The 21,472-nt window shown below is 43.6% G+C and overlaps 1 protein-coding gene across 14 annotated transcripts in view; it reads left to right on the top strand.

Annotated features, from left to right (window-relative positions):
- Positions 1-21,472, top strand: part of SLC24A2 (solute carrier family 24 member 2) — a 165,887-nt gene that overhangs the window by 122,080 nt on the left and 22,335 nt on the right. For 13 of the 14 annotated variants that reach the window (XM_077345171.1, XM_077345172.1, XM_077345170.1 and 10 more), the window contains 3 exons: positions 5,834-5,869; positions 7,188-7,296; positions 16,529-16,579. In XM_077345171.1, the coding sequence (XP_077201286.1) occupies positions 5,834-5,869; positions 7,188-7,296; positions 16,529-16,579 (196 nt within the window). The remainder of the gene's footprint in view (positions 1-5,833; positions 5,870-7,187; positions 7,297-16,528; positions 16,580-21,472) is intronic. The other variant, XM_077345181.1, reaches the window with a different exon arrangement.

Genomic DNA, 21,472 nt, shown 5'->3' with positions numbered 1-21,472 from the left:
AACCAAATCCTCCTCCTCTTCTACTTCTTTAATTCATGCAGCATCTAGCTGTCTGGGTATTGGGAGGAGCTTGTAAATTTAAAAATGGCTATTAAAGTCATATTAGTGATTTCTGCTACCAATTCATTTCACAGTTCAGTTCAAGATGCTGGTTCTGACCTTTAAACCCTTAATAGCTGGGAACCTACATACCCGTTGGGTTGCCTTTTCTGATGTGAACCATTCACACATCACAGCAGGAGATGCTGGTAGTCCCAATGCCAAGGAAAAGTGAGGATTGTTTCTGCTTGAACTGAGGCTTTATTCATCTGAAGTCAGAAGCCCAAATAAGGGCAAGCACACCATCCTCCAGCATTCAGATAATGCTAACAGATTGAACTCTTTAGGTTTTTGAGGTAGTTCACTCTTTTTTGTTGTTACTATTCTTTGGGCATGATAATGTTTTTTTAGTGTTCTGTGTATTTGCTGAAGGAATTATTGATGTGGAACACATCTACTAACACATCTCCTCAAACAGAAATGATCATGGACATGTTGTCCATTTTCCCGCCTTAGGGAGAATGCCAGTAGATGGCAGCTGCTGCAAGCAGAGCTCCAAGGCCCAGGGGTGGGGAGGGGGAGGGGGAGGCGTGTGTTTGTGAGACAGAGGGAGGGAGGGAGCCAGAACAATGAAGTCCCAAAGCAGGTATGTGTTCCACATAACCTGTGATAGTTGGACTCACTACATTTTTAAAAATATTTCTTGGGTTGTTATTTTAACTATGTATGGAAATCACTTGGGTTAAATATTTTCAAATAAACACATTTTGCCTAAATGGGGAGGGGAAAATTAAAAAAAAAATACATTGGCAGGTCCACTCTGTGTTGAAAGGGCTCTATGCTAGAGATTTCTCTCTTCTCATGCTTGGGAGCTCACATCTGATAAAGTGCCAAAAGTAATTAGATGAGACAATGCTGCTGTCCCCAGTAGGAGTGAAACATTTTAACTAATGAAGAACTTGTTGTTCAGGCTTTATGTGCTTTATTCTGATTAACTGGCAAACAAGCTCCTATTATAGTACATTCCCATGGCAATAGCAATGTGAAGGAAAGTCGTCTTTCTGAATAAATGTCACATGGAAGTAATGTGAATTAGTACAGAACCAGTGTTAAAAATGATTATGTTCTACATGCCAGCTTGGAATTGTTTCAACATATCTTGGTTTTGCTAGACTGAAAGGAAGTATGTATGTGTCTTTCTTCCCCTCGCCACTTTTCCAGCCTAGCTAGGTAGGAATCTCAGTTCTTTAGCTGCATATGGAAGCTGCAAGCTAAGAGAGAGAGTGTGTGTGTTACTTGCTAGCCATACCGTACAGGTGTCTTTCTTCAAAAGATTTGAAGTGAAGTTGAGTACAGGGTGGATAAATGTCTTTTACCCTCTGTCAGCCATTCTTTCTCCTGAGTTTGGTCTCAAAGCCAATGTATCCTTTGACCTTTGTGGCTGGGAATGGGATTTTTTTTCATACAACACACATTCTTTTAAGAATGTTTGTCAATATTGCAGTCCTAAATTAGTAAAAGTCTAAGTTAATGGACTTAGAAGGGTGTCTCACAGCATTGTGAGCATCTTAAGTATTTCTGGAAAAAGTCAGGCACATCTGGTCTAAGGAAGCTTTGTAAGACCTCACAAGGATTTTCATAGACATCTAGAGCTATTCAAACTGACCAGATCTCACTGTAAAATGACAAAGCTTAACAGGAAAATTGTCTAATGACAATCATTGGACAAGGATTGCTGATAATTAAGAATGCCATAATTGCTTTGTGTGTATACATGCAGCTTGACAAGCAGAATGCAATGCCTTTCTCTTAGTGAAACAATATGGTCTAGATGTGAGCATGAGAGGTATTTATGTGCATGCAGGCGCACACACCAGAACTGTGTGGTTTCCCCATTGCCTGTGTGGCTGAGAATGTGCAGCAGCAAAGGGTCTTCCACATGGGAGGGTTTCCCCACACTTTTCTGACTCTAGTTCCCATTTCCCTATGACACCAGGGCTTTTCCCATTTTCCTCCCCCTTATATCTCTACAAGAGAGGCAAGGCAGCATGATATAGCCTGATCTCATCAGATCTCAGAGGCTAAGCAGGGTCAGTACTTAGAAGGGAAGTACTTAGAAGGGCAGGCAGTCACAAACCACCTCTGCTTCTCACTTGCCTTGAAAGGCACTTGCGAGGGATTGCCATAATCAGGCTGCAACTGGACAGCAAATATAACTCCACAAAGCAACTGGCTAGAGATATCTCCAGTGATATGCTGGAGATGGCTCATACCAGCCCATGCATGAGACAGCCAAATGTTTTCTGGAGTTTTGTGAGCTGGCTCTAGGATGCCATAAGGTTCAGATATCTGAAGCTCTTCGAGCCAGACTTACCCTGGCCCTCGATGGTTGTGCATTTGCATCAACATGCATTAATGTGTGAGTGTGTTAATGGAAAAGTTCATGAATTAAAGGTGTGTTAGCATTTAGTTCAAAGGCATTGAACATCAAATTAACTATATGGAATTCACAGTACAAAGTATTGTATTTTTTATTATTATTTGTAAATTATCCTTTATATCTATTATAAATTTTACTGATGTGATGTTACATACATATGTATGTGTGTGTGGTTATTAAACATTTAGCAGCATACCAGCGGTCCCCAACCCCCGGTCCAGGGACCGGTACCAGTCCGTGGATCAGTCGGTACTGGTCCGCAGCTCCTCCTTGTCCTCCTCCCTGGCTGCTGCCTCGGGGGCTGCCCTGCCACTCTGCCACCGGCTCACCTTTGGTGCTCTCCAGCAGCCGCCATGGCTGGGGCTTCCATTGGCGTGGCACAGCATATATGCTGCTGGCAGCACCCCCCCAGCAGGAAAGCAAGTGGAGCAGGGGTTCAGGCAGCGGTGGCGACATCCCTGGGCAAAAGACTACCCCTCCCCCACGAGCCTCAGTAAAATTGGCAAGCGTTCACTGGTCCCCGGTGATAAAAAGGCTGGGGACCACTGCAGCATACTAATGGACATACCTTTAAAAATGAAATTAGTTAACCTATCACACAATGGTTGTGTCACAATGGTTTGTCAATCCAGCGATGTTCAGGTGTCAGGATTTTTTTTTTATGATGGGGGAAGAAATGGCTACTGTTGAGGAAATGGCTGCCATATGGGCAGATCCTGGAAAATCAAAACTTTATCACCTGCATAACAACCATTCAGGCTTTGCTGTGATCTTTCACAGAACTTTAGTGCTAAATATGTTTGAGAAAGATTGGAGAAAAGCCAGGGAAACCCTGAAAGTTTCATAAATATATTGCAGTGCTGTGGGTAAGCAAGAAGAAAACCCATTTCCTAACACGGGACAGATAACTCCTATAAATTTCCCCTCAACTGCCTCAAAATGAGTTCAACATTCCTGGTCTCATGTAAACTTGTTGGTAACCTTATTTATTTGTTTGTTTGTTTGTTTGTTTATTTTCACATTTATATACCGCCCTCTCCTAATGCTCAGGGCGGTTTACAGAACTTAGAACTATACAAGAAACAATCCATACATATATAAATAATAACAGTGGTAACAGTACAACATTATAACAGTAATAGTACAAATATGTCCAGGAGCAGAATGCCTTGATGTATTTCGGGGGGGGGGGCATTATTGGTTATGCTTGGTCTCAACCAAATGCCTGGTGGAAGAGCCTGCTGGAACATTATGGTGTTGCCACAAGCCAGATGTTTATATGAACACACACACCAAAAAAGTAGCCATTGGAAGCAGAAGAGATCTGTGCTGCTACTCTGCATCAAGTCCTCTGGATTTATTATTCAATGCCAGAATTCTCCCATTTTTTTTAAAGGCATGGTGCTCTTGTGTTGAGCACTTGCTCAGTTGGTTCTGAAGGGCTGTTTGCATATGGGAAAGACGGCATTTGATCTCACTGCAGACATTCATTGCACACGGGCAACTACGGCTATGGAAGGCTGAGATCTGCAAAATAACATCAGCAAAGTGCCATCATTTTCAGTTCTAATTTCTGCCATAGCAGCCTAAAAAAACTAACTTGACCTCAGGCCTACTTGTGTGAAGGGGAGTTTGTTGCTATACTTTAGCCTTAGAGAAACCTATGCAGATATCACTCTTCAAGTAGCAGGCAGAATAAACTGCCTTCTACCACATTCACTGCAGTGTTTGCAAGCAGAATAAGGTGACCAGATTGTCCCACTTTTGGAGGGACATCTGGGGGTACCTGGCAAATTGTACTTATATTGAAGTTAAAAATATATATATTACAGTACTATTTTTGCGTTCTATGTGTTCTATGAAACTTTTTGTTGGTCCATATAGATCAAATTTTTAATCAAGAACCCCCCCCCCCCCCCCCAGTCAATGGTGTCCTGCTTTACCAATGTTAAAATCTGGTCACCTTAAAGCAGAATACAGTCTTAGCTTTTCCTTATGCAATGATAGATTATGCTCCTTTTATGGCTCTGTGCAGATGCTTTGTGAAATGCTCTTGGGACGGAACTAAACCATTAGCCAAATGCTACTCCCTCATATGAGTGTCCAGACTACAAAATATAACATGTGGACATGACTTGGATAGCATTGATAGAGCTGCCAGTCTCCAGGTTGTGGCTGGGGATCTCCTGCACCTTGGAGAAAATGGGTGCTTTGGAAGGTGGACTCTAGGGCATTATACCCAGCTGAAGCCCTTCCCCTCCCCAAACCCCATTCTCCGGAAGTTCTGCAACCAAAATCTCCAGTCATTTCCCAACCCAGAACTGGCAACCTCCAGTCTGAGTAGCCCAGCAGAGGTTATCTAGTGGGTGAGGGGAGAGAAATTGGTTTTATCTGAATTTATTATTTATTGTAAACTGCTCTGAGTCTACATCACAGGGAGTAGCAGTATAAAAATTGAATGAATAAATAAATAAAATTTAAATGTTAAATTAATAATCTAAGACACTCCTATTCACAATGGTCCTATACAAAGCTAAGCAGGGTTAGCCCTGGCTAGTCTGAACTTCTCTTGCCTTGACCCCTATGGGGTCACCATAAGTTGACTGTGACTTAACGGCACTTCCCACCATCACCAATCTCAGTGGTAGCAAAAGCTTTTAAAGGTTTTAATTGTCTGTAGTCTTCCCTACCTTCTCTGGTTAGATTTTGTGAATATGCAAAGCAGTTCTGTTCCAGCAGGCATTTACTCGCTGATTTTAACAGTGATGGTTCTGGCAAATATTCTGTTCTGTCCCAGGGGTCCTGAGTTGTTGAGTTTCTTGGGCTACAAATGACTAAACAATATATTGCTATAGATGTAACTCTGAATCATCCTTATTCCTTCAAATGGCTTTACTTATTGCAAGCTCAATACAAGGCAAATTCATGTCTTAAGATGTAGTGTTGATAAATCTTCTATGGCCATTTCTAGAAAATTTGCCCTCAGGATGCCAGTACATTTAGGGCAGGAGGTACCTCTCCCCCCAAGGCCAACTGGGTGGGGAGTGCAGGGGACAAATGTTTTTGGCACACACCAGACTGGTGTGTTGGGGAGGGAGGGGAAAGGGATTATTGTGCCAGGGGGCTATAACTGTATATTATTGTTATTTTATTGGGATTATATTGTAAACTGCCATGAGCTGGCTTGGACTGGGAGGGGCGATCGAGTTGTAAAATAAAAGTGTGGTCCAAAACTCTAGAGAGAACTGCATAACTTTTATGCTGTTGCAACACTTTTGTTCTTAATGCACATTTTCACATTGTTTGCATGCTCCATTATTCTTTTGTCTTTTCCCCCCTTTTCTACGCATGCAGTCTCAATCTGGGGAGAAGGATGATTTGATGCTCACGGTAGGCAGCAACTTGTATCTTTTTATCTTTACGTGCCTTCTTTTGAAAAGTTGTAGCTTAAAAGTATTACATGCTATTGTATTTTTACAACTGCTGATCAAGGAATTCTATTGTTTAAATGACTAATTTCTATCATTCTCCTCAGTTTGTGGGTTAGGTGGTAACTCAGTGTGTATGGAACACTGAAGTTTTATATCCAACAAAATGTTTCCTGAATAAATTTACAGTTAGGGCTGTAAACTCTGGCTTGAAAAATAATCTGAAGATTTGGAGGTGGGGCCTGGAGTGAGTAGAGTTTGGGAAGGTGAGGCCACAGAACAGCCTTTCTCAAGGACCCCTTGAAACAATCTTCAGGCTTTGAGAAACCCCAGAAGTGATATTATTGTGCAGGATACAGTTGGGAAGCATAGCTATGTACACCCCACCCACAGCCCCTCCCCTTCTCACCCCATCCAGGCCCATCATTGGCCATTTGGAGGGGGGGCAGGTTGTCATGACCATATAAGGTCATATCACCCAAATGAATGTTTAACAACTTTTTAAAAAGATATAAAGAATTTATTAACTCCTACCCATTCAGGAAACCCTCCCAGAGTGGTCTAGAAATCCCAGAGTTTCATGATACCCTGGTTGAGAAAGCCTACCATCAAGTTTCTCAACAAAGCAGTCATTTCCCCCAGGAGAAGTGATGAGCGTAATCTGAAGATCAGCTGTAATTCTGGGAGGATTCCAGCCCCTACTTGGAGGCTGGCAACCCTAATTTTTACTTTATTTATACCCTGCCTATCTCCCCAGTCGTCATCCTCTCCTATATTTTACCTTCATAACAATCCTGTCAGGGTGCGAATACGTGATTTACCCTTTGACAGAGGGAGGATTTGAACATAGATATCCCAGATCCTAGTTCAACACTATACATATTTTATGTAGTACTATTACTTGTAAAACTACTTGTAAAACTACAGTATTTGCTGGCATATAAGACTACTTCCCCCCCCCCCTGAAAAACATGCCTCCAAGTGGGGGGGTCGTCTTATACGCCGGGTGCACTTTAGTTGGGATAGACATAGTTGCCCATAGTGGCCCATAGTACTGTATTTTGAGTGGAAATGTTGGGGGGTCGTCTTATACGCCCAGTCGTCTTATACGCCGGCAAATACGGTACTTATAAAACTGATCTAATTGAAAGTTGTCTTCTGTCTTTCTTGATAAATGAAGACAACTTTTGCTTTTCTGTACAAATCATAGTCTCATGATGCATGAAGCAAGTCTGTTTTCAGAAAAATCATTCTTTCTCTTGTCTTTTTTTCTCCTTTAGACTAAGCCACGTCTCCAGCGGGGTGGCAGTTCTGCATCTTTGCACAATAGTCTAATGAGGAACAGCATTTTCCAGCTTATGATTTATACCCTTGACCCACTTGCAGAAGGTATCACTAACTTCTTTTATTCTTCCTCGTTACATTCTTCTCAATCTCTGTGTCTTTCAGATTAATTCTTCCTAAAATTATCTTCAGCAGTGAATGCTTCTTCTCTCCTGTCTTTGCAGGCCCAGGTCAGAAAAGCCTGCAAGCGCATGCCTTCTATTCATAAGGCTTGCACACTTATAAAGCCCATCACACAGAAACACTTGGTTAAGTTCCTGTTTTAAGACAGGGGCTGCTTAATTTAGAACTCTTCCTTCTTCTAGATTTAAATAAATAAATGTAGATATTTTTGTGTGTGCACGTTCTGATGCCATAGATGGCATCTGCTTTTAAACATGCATTCTGCAATACTGTTTGTATTTGCAATGCTAAAATTTCTAGAACAATGTGAAGAAAGAAGAAGGCATACACTGCTTATTGTGTAAACAGGCCTGAGGATTTCCAAATTCAAGTGATTGCAAATATTAAAGAGATCCTCAGTGGCTTGGGAGCCACATATGGTCTTTGCCTAAGACTTTTCTTCAGCACGGCACCTGCCCTTATTCCAAGAAAGTAGGCAAGGTCCATTCTAGGTGACAGAGGAACAGGTAAGCGATGAGCCTTTCTGAGATGCAGTCTTCATGCCTGGGATGGAAATAAATGTGGCTCTACAATGGGCATGGCATAAGCATTACTACTTCATGCTTTTTACACAAGGAAATCAGGTTTTACTTGAAAACCATTTTGTTCCAGTTTAATAATAAATGTTTTTTCTGAAATAGAGATCCCATCTCATTATTTTTATTTTTAATTCATGCAAGTTAACATTGATCAATAAAAAGGGGGGAAATGCTTTTCTTACATCTAAACTGTTATATGCACCGTCAAAGCTTGGCTCAGATGAACCTGATGTATAAGTGATGTTTTGAATACAGTATAATCAGCGTTCCCTAGGGGTTGCTAAAACTATATCACTGTCAGAGAAAGACCACAATTCAATCACCATTCACAACAACTGGCTGATAAAATGTGAATTCTGTGTTGTAATTTTAAAAAAATAGAAAATGATTGATCAATATTTTTCATGTGCTATAGGATTCTAATAGGTTTACTGATTCCTGCTGTAGCAGCAAAATGGTCGGATCTTAAGTGCTTTTATCCATCTACAACAAACCCACTTAATTTATTTATTTACTTCTCCCAATGGGGACTCACAACAGCTTACATTATTCTGTTCTTTTCTATTTTCACAACTGTATGAGGAAGGTTAGGCTAGGAGAGTGTTGGGGGACCAAAGTAACTCAGCAAGCCTCCATGGCAAAGTAGAGATTCTAATCTAATCTGACACTCTTACCACTACACTACAGAAAAATCCATATTACCAAATTAATCCCCTCCCTGAATATCCTGTGCCACTAATTCAGAGAAGATGATTCTGCAAAAGCTTGGGACAGCAAATCTTGATTTAAACCATTGATTTACTCTCCCAAGGTTTTGCACAATCATCTTTTTTGAAAGATATTCTGAGGGAGATTAATTAGATAGTAAGGGTTTTTCTGCCCTTACGTTTGAGCAGTTTGAAAGTTGGATTGCTATTTGGTATATGTACATGTTCCAAAATATTTCAGTGGGAATGCGTTGTATATGGAAAACCTAAGAGGAGGGGATTAAGTGTACACAGCAGGAAGTGAAACCATTTAAGCTAGTTTAATTTAAAACTATCTAGTGCAGTTTTCAATAACATCTGGATGCCATATAGCTAATTCCATCTCGGCACTTTATTCCCCTCCTTCCCACCGGAAGAAAGGTGGTTTCCCTGGGTACTTGCGACAGATCAGTTTTAATAATAATGTAATGTTTTAATGAATTTTAATTGCTTAATTGCTGTACTAATGTTGTAAGCTGTCCTGAGCCCTCAGGTAAGAGTGGTACAGAAATGAAATGGTGATTAGAAAAAGGAACAACCTTTGTTAAAAAACTTTTTTCTCAGGAATCTGTAAACCGCGCCTACGGAGCGGTATTAATAAAAGGCTAAGGGCAAGTTGGGAGGAGAGAGGGCGGGAGCCATCCGGGATAAAACCTCTGAGGGGCGAATCAGGAGCCGTGAAGCAGCTCCTGATTTGCCCCTCAGTGTCACTCGAGGGCCAAGTGGCCAATTGGCTACTTGGCCCGTTTTCAGCTCTGTGCTCTGGCGAGGCACACATCCTCACCTCTGCGCTCCTCCTGCATTCAAGCCATCGCCGGGGGCAAAGTAGCAGGGCCGCCACATCGAAGACGCGGCGGCACTGCTGCTTTCCTAACCCTCCCCGGCCCCCAACTTGCCCGGGGTGCTCGAGAGGCTTCCTGAGCCTCCCCCGCCGACCTGATCCGCCCTCCACATGATGGCACCGCCGGCCGGGGATGGACACCTCGTGCCCCTCCCGACCTCACCTACATGTTCCCACACCCAGGTAAGCGCCGCTATCCGCCCCCCCAAAACCCCCACCAGATGCCGCGCTCTTGGCCCCCCCACCCCCCAACCACCCTGGTCTGGCCCGCCGACATGCTGCTACTCCACCGCTCCTCCCCACCACCCTCCCACCTGCCCATGCAGACTCCCTTCTCTCAGCCCACCCACCCCCAACCATCGCCATGCCGCTTCCCCCACCCTCCGCCGATCCATGCGACAAGCCGCTGCCTTCTTACGCACACGCTCCCCGGCGAAGTCCCTACCTTCGCAGACGAAATCTGCCCTGCCCGGCCGCCGCGGCCTTGCCGCGACAACTCGCCCCTCTGGGTCTCCGACAGGGGCCACACCCATCCTTATGAGCGCCCCTGCAACGGCCTGCTGCCCGGGGAGGTCTACACATGTGCCACACACTGCCCCGGCCCTACCTCCGCAGCCGTGGACCCAGCCCCACCTGGACTACTTGCGCGCGCTTCGCTGGGGGCGGGCCTGCACTTCCTCCCATGGGCCCCTGCTCTCGGGGAGTGCCAGGAGAGGCTCCCACAGCGGTGGCACCCGCCACGATGGTGGGACCGCCACCTGCTGAAGACCCGACCCATCACCTGAGTCCTGGCCTCCAGCCCGCCTGCCGCCATTTCCTCCATTGCCCCCACAAACACAGGTAGGTCGCAGGGCAGCGAGGCACAGGACGATGTGGCGCCGCCTTACAGGCTGGCCCATGCCCGTCCTCGGGTCCGGGGACTGGCCCCGCTAAGCCAGAGAGCCGCCCCGCCGAACTCGCGAGCCCTGCTAGCGCCCGCTCTATTGGGAGTACAGCGGGCTTATTTTCTAGTTCTTAACATAACTAGGATCATTCTGTATGTATAACAAAGATATATTTTCCTGCCAAATTCTGTAGGATGGTGCTTAAATTCATTTTCAGATTATGGATGCAGTTGCATTTCTGGCTCTTCTAGTAGTTCAAGTCTCCAAATATTATCATCCACCTCTATCAGACAGCATGATAATGACAATTCTTTTCACAAGTGGGAAGTTCATTCTGGTCCATCTTTAGAATTTAATCTCCAAATCGAACACTTTGGCTTGCAGTGGGAAAGCTTTCTATGAAGTTCTTCCCATAGCACTGTGTATCCAGCATGTAATGGACTTCATTGACTGGGATTCTTGCCGTTTCACCTCCTGCTGCAACCCATGAACTACTCCACCCCCCAGTTTTATAACTGGAGATCAATAGACTTTTGATAAGAATTTAAGGGGAAAGTGGTACCATTGCGGAAGTGGGAAATTCAGCCTCTGTTGCTGCTGCCTCTTCATTGAGTGAAAACATGCTGTCGGAGGAAATGCAGAGACATGCTGGTGACTGACAACCAGAGATGAGTTTTAAATTTCACATGGACCTTGTATTTGGCAACAAAAACTTTCCATTTGCACACTTGAATTGTTTTCTGTGGATCAGAATCTGAACTTTCAAGTTCTTAAATCCAAATATTCACTTAGATCATTTAATTTAAAAAAATATGAATATAAGTTTAAATGTCTGGTTTGTGAGATATAAAATACTAGGGGGAAAGCCCATTGTATAAAAAATACAATGGGCGCTAGAAAGCGGGGGTAGATGGAGGGACAGGCGAGGGCAGCATGTGGGAAGGAAGCGCACCTTAAAGTGGAGGGCGGGCAGCGGCAGCAGCGGCGGGGCGTCCTTGTTTCAGCGGCGGCTCAGGAAAGGAGTGGAGAAGGGAGGCCGTGGCTTCGGGCAGCGGCTCCCAGGCGGTCTGGCGGCATGTGCGGCGGCGGCTCCTCGGCGGGTTCCTGTTGTTGGCAGCCATGTTGGACTGTGGCCGGGCCAGTGCGGGGCTCCGTTTGCGCTAGGCAAGGGAGTCCCTGGCAGCCGGGTGCAGCGCCTCTCGCCGCGTCAGGCCGCCGGGCAGGGAGCTTCGCGCCTCCCGACGCGTCAGGCCGCCGGCAAAGGAGCAACTGTGAGCCGCGCTGTGCGTGGCTCGCAGTTGCTCCAGCGGGGAATCGGAGGGACCAACAGCAAGGACTATGTAATTAGTGAGTCCCTCACTCTGAAATTAAATATGTAGATTCAGATACATATAGCTGAACACTAATTTATACAAGCATACAAGATATTTTGCTTTAAAATGTTGGAACTTGCACAGATTTTTCAGCTTTCTTTGAGAAAGAAATTATTTCCCATTGGAGGTCTATAGTCTTTCTCAATGCTTAGAATACATTGACTAGTATGCAGTCTGTTACCATGTACATTAAGGCAGCAATTAACGATAGAAGACAGTAATTTCAGCACCCCTCCCTTGCTATGTGTAGGACATGAACATGACAGAGAAGAATGGAAATAAAGATATATGGGGAGAATATAAGTCTTCCATTGATACTGATGATTTGGAGAGAGATATTCTTCAGAATGGGGGGGGCGTGCAGACAGGAGTCTGCCATATTTCTGTAGAGGTCTCTTGGTGTACACAGTGCCCACAGAGGACTAGATCAAGTCTGCTGTGTGTTGTAAAAAATTAAATGTCCATGTGTAGTACTTAACACAATAGTTTGATACTAGTAGTTGAGCAGAAGTGGCCAAACTGTAGCTCTCTAGATATCCTTGCCCTACAATTCCCATGAGCCCCTGCCAGCACAGGGACTCATCGAAATTGTAGTCCATGGACATCTGGAGAGCTACAGTTTGGCCACCTGTCCTCAAGAGGCTCTACATAAAATAAGCCAACAAATACTATTTGTTTAATCATTATGTATATCTATGGGAATGAATGTATAAACTGAATGCTTGCATCTTTGCAATTCGTAACTCATAATTCATTACACCATTGTACCTGGCCTTGGGAGTGAAGAAGTGTTCATACCTTGTTTTGTAGCCTTTCATGGGGCACTTTGTTGAATACTGTGGGAAACAGGATGCTGAAGCAAACAGGCCTCCTGATCCAATAGGATTCTGCCTATGTTAGAGAAAAGCAACATATAAGAACCAACTCTTCTTCTTCTCTGAATATTTATTTTCCTTATAAAAATACTCTGAATTTTTCATATAAAATTGAAGCTTTTACTTTTAAGTCTTTCTGATTAATGAAGGGCTGATGATAGATTTTTTTAAACTTTGAACAGCAAAAAAATTACATTAAGGTTCCATTAAACTTGTTTCTTTATGTCATATGGTGTTACTTGTGAAGGGAGATCTCTGGGCTATGAAAGTTTCATTGTGCTAGTAGTAACAGTAGCCTCTCATTCAGCAGTCCTGACAATCCTAAAAAAAAACATTTGTGAGCTTCTGTGATGTGCATTGTGCAATTTATGCCCACTCTCCCGTGACATAAGCACCATAGGCATCTTGCACCCAAGTCGTATGTTGTACTGTGGCACATCAAAGAGCAGTATCTGACTTTTTGAGTTGCAACCACATAGCATTAATTAATGTAAGTATCTGCTTATATATATATTTTTAAGAACCTGAGTAGTTTATACGGTATTGAAAGTTGGCCTTTTGATACACGGGAATTAGGACAACATTTTAAATAAATGTATAAATAGAAGTGCCAGTGAATTGCATTCATGTTGTCTGGATGTCTTCTTTCTTATCCATATTTTCTGACAGAAACCTTTTCCCCCATTTGTTAGTCTGATTTGTCAGTGACATCATATGATTACCATGTCAAGACTAGATACCCAATATCTTTATCTTAAGTGTAGCTTTACATCCTTGTATGGGACACTTGGTACTGTGACCCATACTGTTTCTTCTCTACAGAACCATTTCTGATCCTTAATGTATGATTTTGTGTGTTCCTTTCTCCACCTTTTAGTTATTTACTATACTTCTATTCTGCTCTTCCTACATATTTCATTCTTTTAAAAGAAGCATTTCTTGCTTCATCCCTTCTCAGTTGTTAGATCAGTCTTAAAACAATCTCACTTTTTCAGCATATATTTCTTTGTTAGGTCATTGATGAGCATCATAAACAACATAGGCTTGGATTCAAGCCTTCAGGAAGTCTTTCTAGAATCTTCAGGATCTTTATATTAATATAGAATTTGCTCCTCAGCCTGTCTCAATTCCTGTGTAACAGGAAGTGGGGAAATACTTTGAACTTCTTTAAAGAACCATGCATTTAAGCTCCAGCATCACTGGAACATATTTCAATAGCAACAGCATTTCTGCTGGTGAATTATGTTAATCTCTGGGCTGGGTTCTACAGCTGGGTTCTACAGTCACCTAGTATGTTATAGATTGAATGAAAAAGCTGAACATCAATCTGAATTTAACGCACTCCATTGAACCATAGATTTGTACTGGTACACCTGCTGGTACACCTTCTTTACTAAGCTGATAAAGGTAGTTTATAACTCTCCTAGGCATATAAAGAGATGTGTATGAGGTGTCATTTATGTTAAGACTGTTGTATCTTTTTCCCCAGCTTAAAAAATGATGCTGCAAAGATGGGAGGGAATCAGTTTTTTTTAAAGGGTGAGCATTTCCCAACTCTGCCATGTAAACAGCCTTTTAAAAGCAAAAAGACACCATCAAAGGTAATGCATGAGTGTCCTCGTCACCATCAAGGACCCTTTTAAGTATTTTTGTGCTTCCTCCCTCCAGCTGTGCAGTGTATGCTTTTAGTGGAATGAATATGTTTCTCCCCGGAGCAAGGCTAACCTCTGAAAGAAGGTCCATTTTCATAGTTGTCATGGTTCCATTACATAATCAGGCCTAGGAAATGTCTAGCAATTTGAGAGGCATTACTCCCTCCGTTTTGGATTAAAAAACCCACCTGTACAAACTCAAATAACAGCTTTTATACTGGAATGTGTCATTTTCAAATAGTATAATGGGGAGGTGGAAACAATTTAAAGTGGAATCATATTTCAGCCAATTCAGGCATTCAGAGAGACAGTCAATTTTTTTTTCTAGTTAGCAGAAAAGGGAAACATCAACAATTAAGCAATAAGGTTGGCAGAGTGTTACAGTGCCTTAGAACTAAAAGCAAAAATGAGGCTTACAGAAATATATTTGAACTAATACCATTTTACAGGGGAACATGCAAGAACAACTGAAACAATAGACTTCAAACAAAATAGACTAGCACATCTATAATTACTTTTTAAGTGCTTCCATTTTTAAAAAGGAAGAATGACATCTGCATTACCATTATCGAATTTTTAAAGCTCCATGAATCTTCATCATTGGTAGACTGTAATGAATGCTCAGAAATGCACAACTAGAACTTAGTACTATGGGGGAAAGCCAACATATTTTTGAAGAGTTTGGCTTCATATCTCATGATTTTGCATCTCTTCTTATACTACAAGTAAAATTTGAGTTCTTAAATCAATAATAATTTACCCTCCCAAAAGCAGAAAAGGAGATGGCAGCAACACCAACAATAATTCTGTAATGTTTGCATTTTTAGTATTTCAGTGCAACTTTGAACTCTAAAAAGAAAACCCAGATCTTAGTGCTGGAGGTTTTAACCTGCAAATGCTATATTGTCTAGTCTAGGAATGAGCAATAGAGTCCAAGAGACTATGCTAGCTTTATGGGAAAGTTGTTTTGAGGACTGGATGGATGCTGGGCAAATTCATCCACCCTAACCTTATATACTTGAAGACTGACAGCATTTCTCTTTTATATTATAATGTCCATTGCTCCTACACCAGCCATCTTTACTCTAGGTGAGAAAGTGGAAACAGCTAGTACTCTGGGAAACAGATCTGGCTTTGAAGCCACTGCTTGCTGTCCTCTGTGCTAGAAATTAGCTGTCACAGTTATGGCATTATGAAAAATTAAATTCCAAAGGACCTGGGGGGCAAGAGTGCAATAAAAGGACGTCAAATTTAGGGGCTGCGATACATCTTTTCCACTGATTATGATAAAACCATCTGAGCATGGCAAACTATGTTCCTCACCATGTCAGTCTTACTGTTCCTGGATTTAAGTAAATCTGTGGAGCACAAAAGAAACGTTTGCAGAAATCCTGTTGTCTTTCTGGCTGTTGTCATATAAAGCAATACTTGTCATCAGATTAAACTAGGCTTTCTCAACCAGGTTTTCATGAAACCCTGGGGTTTCTTGCGAGCCTTGGAAGTGTTTCCTGACGGGATGAGAGTAGGGTTGGGTGCTTCATCACCTGAAGCGGCCGTTCGCTCCCGATGCAGCCAGCGCTGCGGGGGGGAGGGGAGGTGCTGGCATCGGAGCGCCAGCGGGTGCAAACATGCAGGTGCGGAGCTCCACACCTGTGTATGTTTGCCCGCCAGCACACTGACGCCCACGCCTCCCGCCTGCAGTGTGGCGCTGGCTGCATCGGGAGCGAATGGCTGCTTCGGGCGCCAAAGCACCCAACCCTAGGTGAGAGTTAATTATTTTTATATATTTTTAGATTTGTTAAACATTTGTTGGTGATATGACCATACATTGTCGTGTCAACCCACCCACCCTCCTCCCAAAATGGCCACTGATGGGTCTGGAGGGGTGGGAAGGGGAGGGGCCAGGGGAAGGCAAAGTGCTTCCCAACCGTATTCTGCATAATTGTACCACTTCTGGGGTTTCTTGAAGCCTGAAGAATATTTCAGGGGTTTCTCAAGAGTAAAAAAGTTGAGAAAGGCTGGATTAAACTATCTTGAAGATTCAATATTATATATGAAAGTCAATCTTGTAAAAGGTCTCTCATGGCTACCAGAAACCTTAGCTAATTACTTTGGGAAAAAATTAAGGAAGTAAGGAGGAAAATGTAAATTATCTGAAATGTCTGCTGGTTCCTTATCTTTGTGTCTTTTGCTATGATGTTGTAGAGCTTGGATCATATGGAAAGCTAATATATTATGAAACAATGACTGAAGAAGGTAAGAAATATTTTAGAATTTTTGTGTCAGCATTTTTTTTTTTACTTTACAAAAAAAGAATCTTTTGTGGTTACCTTTTCCTTCTTTGGGGTTTTTTTTTTCCCATTTCCTCTATGCATGACTTCACTAACATATAATGTGACATGTCACCATACTTTTAAAACATTTTTATCAACTTGCATCTGCAGTTTTGATTTTTATTGTCATACAGCAAATACATTTTTGCTTCCTCTGACATTTTGATTTCCCTCCTGCAAACATGAATATACGAGTGCTGATAATTTCAGTCAGCCACCCACTAATTAGAATTGTGCTACATTGAGCTAAGGTAGTAATATGTCAATCAAAGATTTTTGAAGAAAAGGTTTAATCTGACCTTCCTGAAACCAGGTTAATTTAAAATCCAAGTGGCCTGACATAGGTAATAAATTGTGGATTAAGTTAAAATGAACAATTTCCTTCTCAGGCAGTATTCAAAGAAATATGTGATGTTTGGGGAAGTCCAAGGTATTCTTCAATGAGAAAATCTGAAGTGGTGGACAAGCAGGACCAGCTCCAGGGATGTGTGGACCTTTGGTGACAGAATGTAAACACCACCACTCTTCCTTTTTCATTCCATCCCCTACTTCAGTGTGGCGTGGTGGTTAGGAGAAGTGGCTTTTAATCTGCTGAGCTGGGTTTGATTACCCACTCCTCCACATGCAGCCAGCTGGATGACCTTGGGCTTGCCACAGCACTGATAAAGCTGTTCTGACCGAGCAGTAATATCAGGGCTCTCTCAGACTCACCCACCTCACAGGGACCAATTATGCATGGCAGCAACCACACCGGGCTGCCGCTGTTCCATTGAGGCAGGTGGGATGCCCACCGTTCCCCACGTACGCATGGGGGAGGGTCTCGCTGTCTGCCCCACCATAACGGACACACACAAACACAACGTGGGGCTGTAAGCGCAGGTGCGCTCCGTTGTGGCAGCAGTGGGGGGGAGTGGGGGCGGGGGCATGGGGCCCCCACTGCTCACTGGTAGGGGAGCGGCATGCCACCCTCTCACCATGGTGGGGGTGAGGGGATGCCCAATTCAGGTCTGCAGCTCCACGGAGCTGACAGGGGCGAGAGGCGTCCTTGCAGTGATGTTGTAAGTCAGGGGATGAGCCAGGTCTTTGGTCTGGCTCCTCTGATTATGCACGAGGCTGGCCTGACCTAGCTGTTGCTGGTGCCCGCAGCAGCTCTGGGACCACAGAAAAATCCACATTCCCTTAACACGGGCCTTCCAGGGCCTGGGTCGGGCCAGGGCTCAGTGGCGCCCAGGATAGCGGTGACATTGGGCATAATCAGGGATTTGTTGCAAAGCTCTGTGGCCACCAGCTTGGGCAGTCCACCCCGTGCATAATTGGTCAGGATGTCTGTTGTGGGGAGAGGAAAGGGAAGGCTATTGTAAGCTGCCTTGAGACTCCTTCTGGTAGAGAAAAGTGGCATATAAAAAACAACCCTTCTCTTCTAGCCACTATTCTTTGCATCAGCCACTCCACTTTGTCATCATACTTCCCCTCATACCCACATACTCTGGGCTATGGCGGACAGAGAAGAATGGTGGAAGGCAGCATTCTTCTTTCTTCCTGAACCAAAGTGCCACTTCCCTCAGCCTATTCTATCCTCATTCTGGCTGCTTCTCTGCTGGAACAGGACTGAGGAAAGGCAATCCCTGCTTCCATCCTCCTTGTGCCTGTTTCTTTTATGGGGATAAGGAGAGCCATTGCTACAAAATGGTGGCACCAGCATAGGTCGAGGCAGCAATGGCCCCCTAATCAGTACCCCAGAATTAAGGAATCCCCTCAGAAAATGAATTTGGCTCCCTCTCTAGTTTGGTGGGGGTGGTTTTTCTGAAGGAAAGAGAGTGCAATACCTGAGGGTGCTGTGCTGTTTAATTCTGTTGGCTTTCTGCTTAGTTTGCTACTTTTTAAATTTTGTGAACTTAGGGTAAATTTTGTAAACTTAGGGTAGATTTGACAAATGCCTAGCAATGTGCAACTTACAGTATACGCCAAGGATCTTCTGCAGTGTGCTTGAGTTTGGGGGTATATGGTCAGTTGATGTGTAAAAGGATTCGATAAAGGATGGAAGTTTGGAAACTAAGCAAACAGACAATATAAAGAACTGCTAAAGTGACACAGTAGGAATATATTCAAGTTTCTGTTCAGATATTCCATTTTCCTTAATCCCAGTCATGTTCCAGTTCCAATTCCCAAGATGAAATGACACCAGGGGGAGGATCCAGAGCTGTCTTGTTAAAGACACAATATCTGGTTTGAGACTTAGAGTAAAATTTTACTCTATGTCTTTGTGTATATGCATGATTGTGTGCAGTGACTAGCTGCAGCATTTCTCTAAATATTCAGTGCTTAATCCTAGAGTAGGCTTTCTCAACCAGGGTTTCGTGAAACCCTGGGGTTTGTTGACGACTGTGGAAGAGTTTCCTGAATGGGTGGAAGTTAATTATTTTTGTATAAATATTTAAAATTTGTTAAACATTTATTGGGCCATATGACCCACCCACCCCCACCAAAATGTCCAATGAAGAGCCTGGAGGAGGTGGGGAGGGGAAGGGGTACAGGTACACAACCATATTATGCATGATCGTTCCACTTCTGGGGTTTCTAGAAGCCTGAAGAAGATTTCAGGATGTTCTCAACAGCAAAAATATTGAGAAAGGCTACTCTCAAGAGTAGTTGAGAGGACTACTTAAACACAGTAACCATTTGTCCAGGAATGGGACAGTGAGGGATAGGGCTGCCAGATCCATGCTGGGAAACTACTAAAGATTTGGGAATAGGAATGTCAGTCTCCAGGTGGGACCTGGGGAATCCCCTGGTTTTACAAGTCATCTCCAGACCACAGAGATCAGTTCCCCTGGAGAAAATGGCTGCATTGGAAGGTGGATTCCATAGCATTATATTCCATTTTGGTCCTTCCCTATCCTAAATCCTACCCATTCCCAGCTCTACCCTCAAAGTCTCTAGGTATTTCCCAGCCTAGAGCTAGCAACTATATTTAGGAATGGAGCCTGGGGAAGATAGCAAACTCAATGAAGTACAGTGCCATATAATCTACCCTCCAAAACATACATTTTCTCCAGGGGAACTGATATCTATAGTCTGGAGATGAGCTGTAATTTCAGGGAATCCCAAGCTTCTGTTTGGAGGCTGCCATACCTAGCAGCCTCTGGAGTATAACTAAGGGAAGAGCTACTGACGGGCTGCCAGAAGCAGCCACCCAAGCCTCAATACAGCTAGCAGGAGCTCTGTGGGGACCCCAGGAACCAGACAAGAAGCAGATAAGATGACAGCAGGAATGCAGCACTGTTTCACCAAGAGAAGGTGGCACTTAGTAGAAAGGAAAGTGAAACAGCAGTATGGGCAGGCACTGGGAAAGGGTGGGCTTGTGGGAAGTAGGCTAGGCCCTGCTGGTGGGAATTTCCACTCCAACAGGTCTGCTGGGTGAACCAATCAGGGGCTGCCAGGCAGTCTCAGGGAGGGCTTATCTCAGGGAGAGCTGGAATGAAGGAACCAACCTACCCCTGCTCTGACAGGCTAGGCTCCTCAAAGGGGAGCATGGAGAAGAGGTGGGGCCATACCCAACCCATATAAAGCTAAAACTCAGCAGGCCAGGGAGGAATCAGAGACCCTTGCTCCTAGGTGTGGGAAAAGCACAGGGAAGAGTGAGGAACAAGGTGGTCCAAGTGTCTCCTTATTCTGAGGCCTGAGACAGCCTATTGTGTGGCAGCATAGCTGAAGGCCAGCAGGTGGTGGTGGAGAGGGAGGAGCCTCACACCTTTAGATAGCCACTTGAGAAAACTTGTTGACAGATAGTGGCCTCTTGCTAGAAAACTTTTTTGTGTTCTGTGTGAGTAACATCATGAGTGAGTGAGGGACCATGATGGACCTACATGTATTAATGGAAATAGAGGGTTTGATACTTCGTTTTATTCACCCAATTTCACTTCATCCCCCCCCCCCCAACTAATCTGGGTGGATCCAACCCTTAGTTCCCACTCCAACATTTCTCTGCTGTACTGCTAATGTCATTAGAGAGTTGTAAGTTACGTATCCCTTCCTTGCACATATGCAATTATGCTGCTCTAGCCAATCTCTTACAGGGATTCTTGGCTTTCCTGCCAGGCTCTGAGACTGGAACCAGTTTGGCTGGAAGGGCAAAGAAATATGTGGATATGTGTTTTATGATCACTGGCCAGATCAGGTAACAAGGTTGCTCATGTAAGTGGTAGATCCATCCTCAGTAGAGGCGGCCGGGAGGGAGAGGCATGAATGATTTAACCATTGAAGCATTTGTATGTCGTATATTATCATATAGATAAAGGAAAAGGAAGACAGATGCTGCCACAAAATATTTCTTTGATTTCCCAGAAGAAGCGAGGGGAAGACCCAGCTAATCTTTGTATCTAGCTGTTTTATTTAGAATTAATTTTTCCCCTCACGAATCTTTAAGCCCATCCATTTGGGTCAGCAGATGGATATGCTTAAAGGACACCTTTGCTTTTATTAATTTCTTTGATTTGAAATGTGAAGTGTGCTTGTCATACCTGACAACAACGGTATCCCTATTAACATTTTGTTTTTCATTTCTTGTACTTTGATCACTTGCTATCCAATTCTGGCATAGGACTGTATTAGCATTCCTATGGTAGTAGCTTCCATGGTGCAAACAGTTATTGATACTACTACAGTTATATCTGGTGAGGGAGGGGAAAACATTGGCCTTCTAGGCCAACTTTCCTGACAGCCTCTTGCTGTACTCAGGCTGTATAAGCACCTCACTTTTCAGCATATCTGAAAAATCACAGGAAATACACGGAATCCTAACCCATTCTTGGCACAG

The sequence above is a fragment of the Paroedura picta genome, chromosome 7 (assembly GCF_049243985.1).
Source record: "Paroedura picta isolate Pp20150507F chromosome 7, Ppicta_v3.0, whole genome shotgun sequence".
In the NCBI taxonomy this organism is placed as follows: Eukaryota; Metazoa; Chordata; class Lepidosauria; order Squamata; family Gekkonidae; genus Paroedura; species Paroedura picta.
Note: the sequence above shows the minus strand (reverse complement) of the source record. Positions and strands in the feature narration are given on the sequence as shown.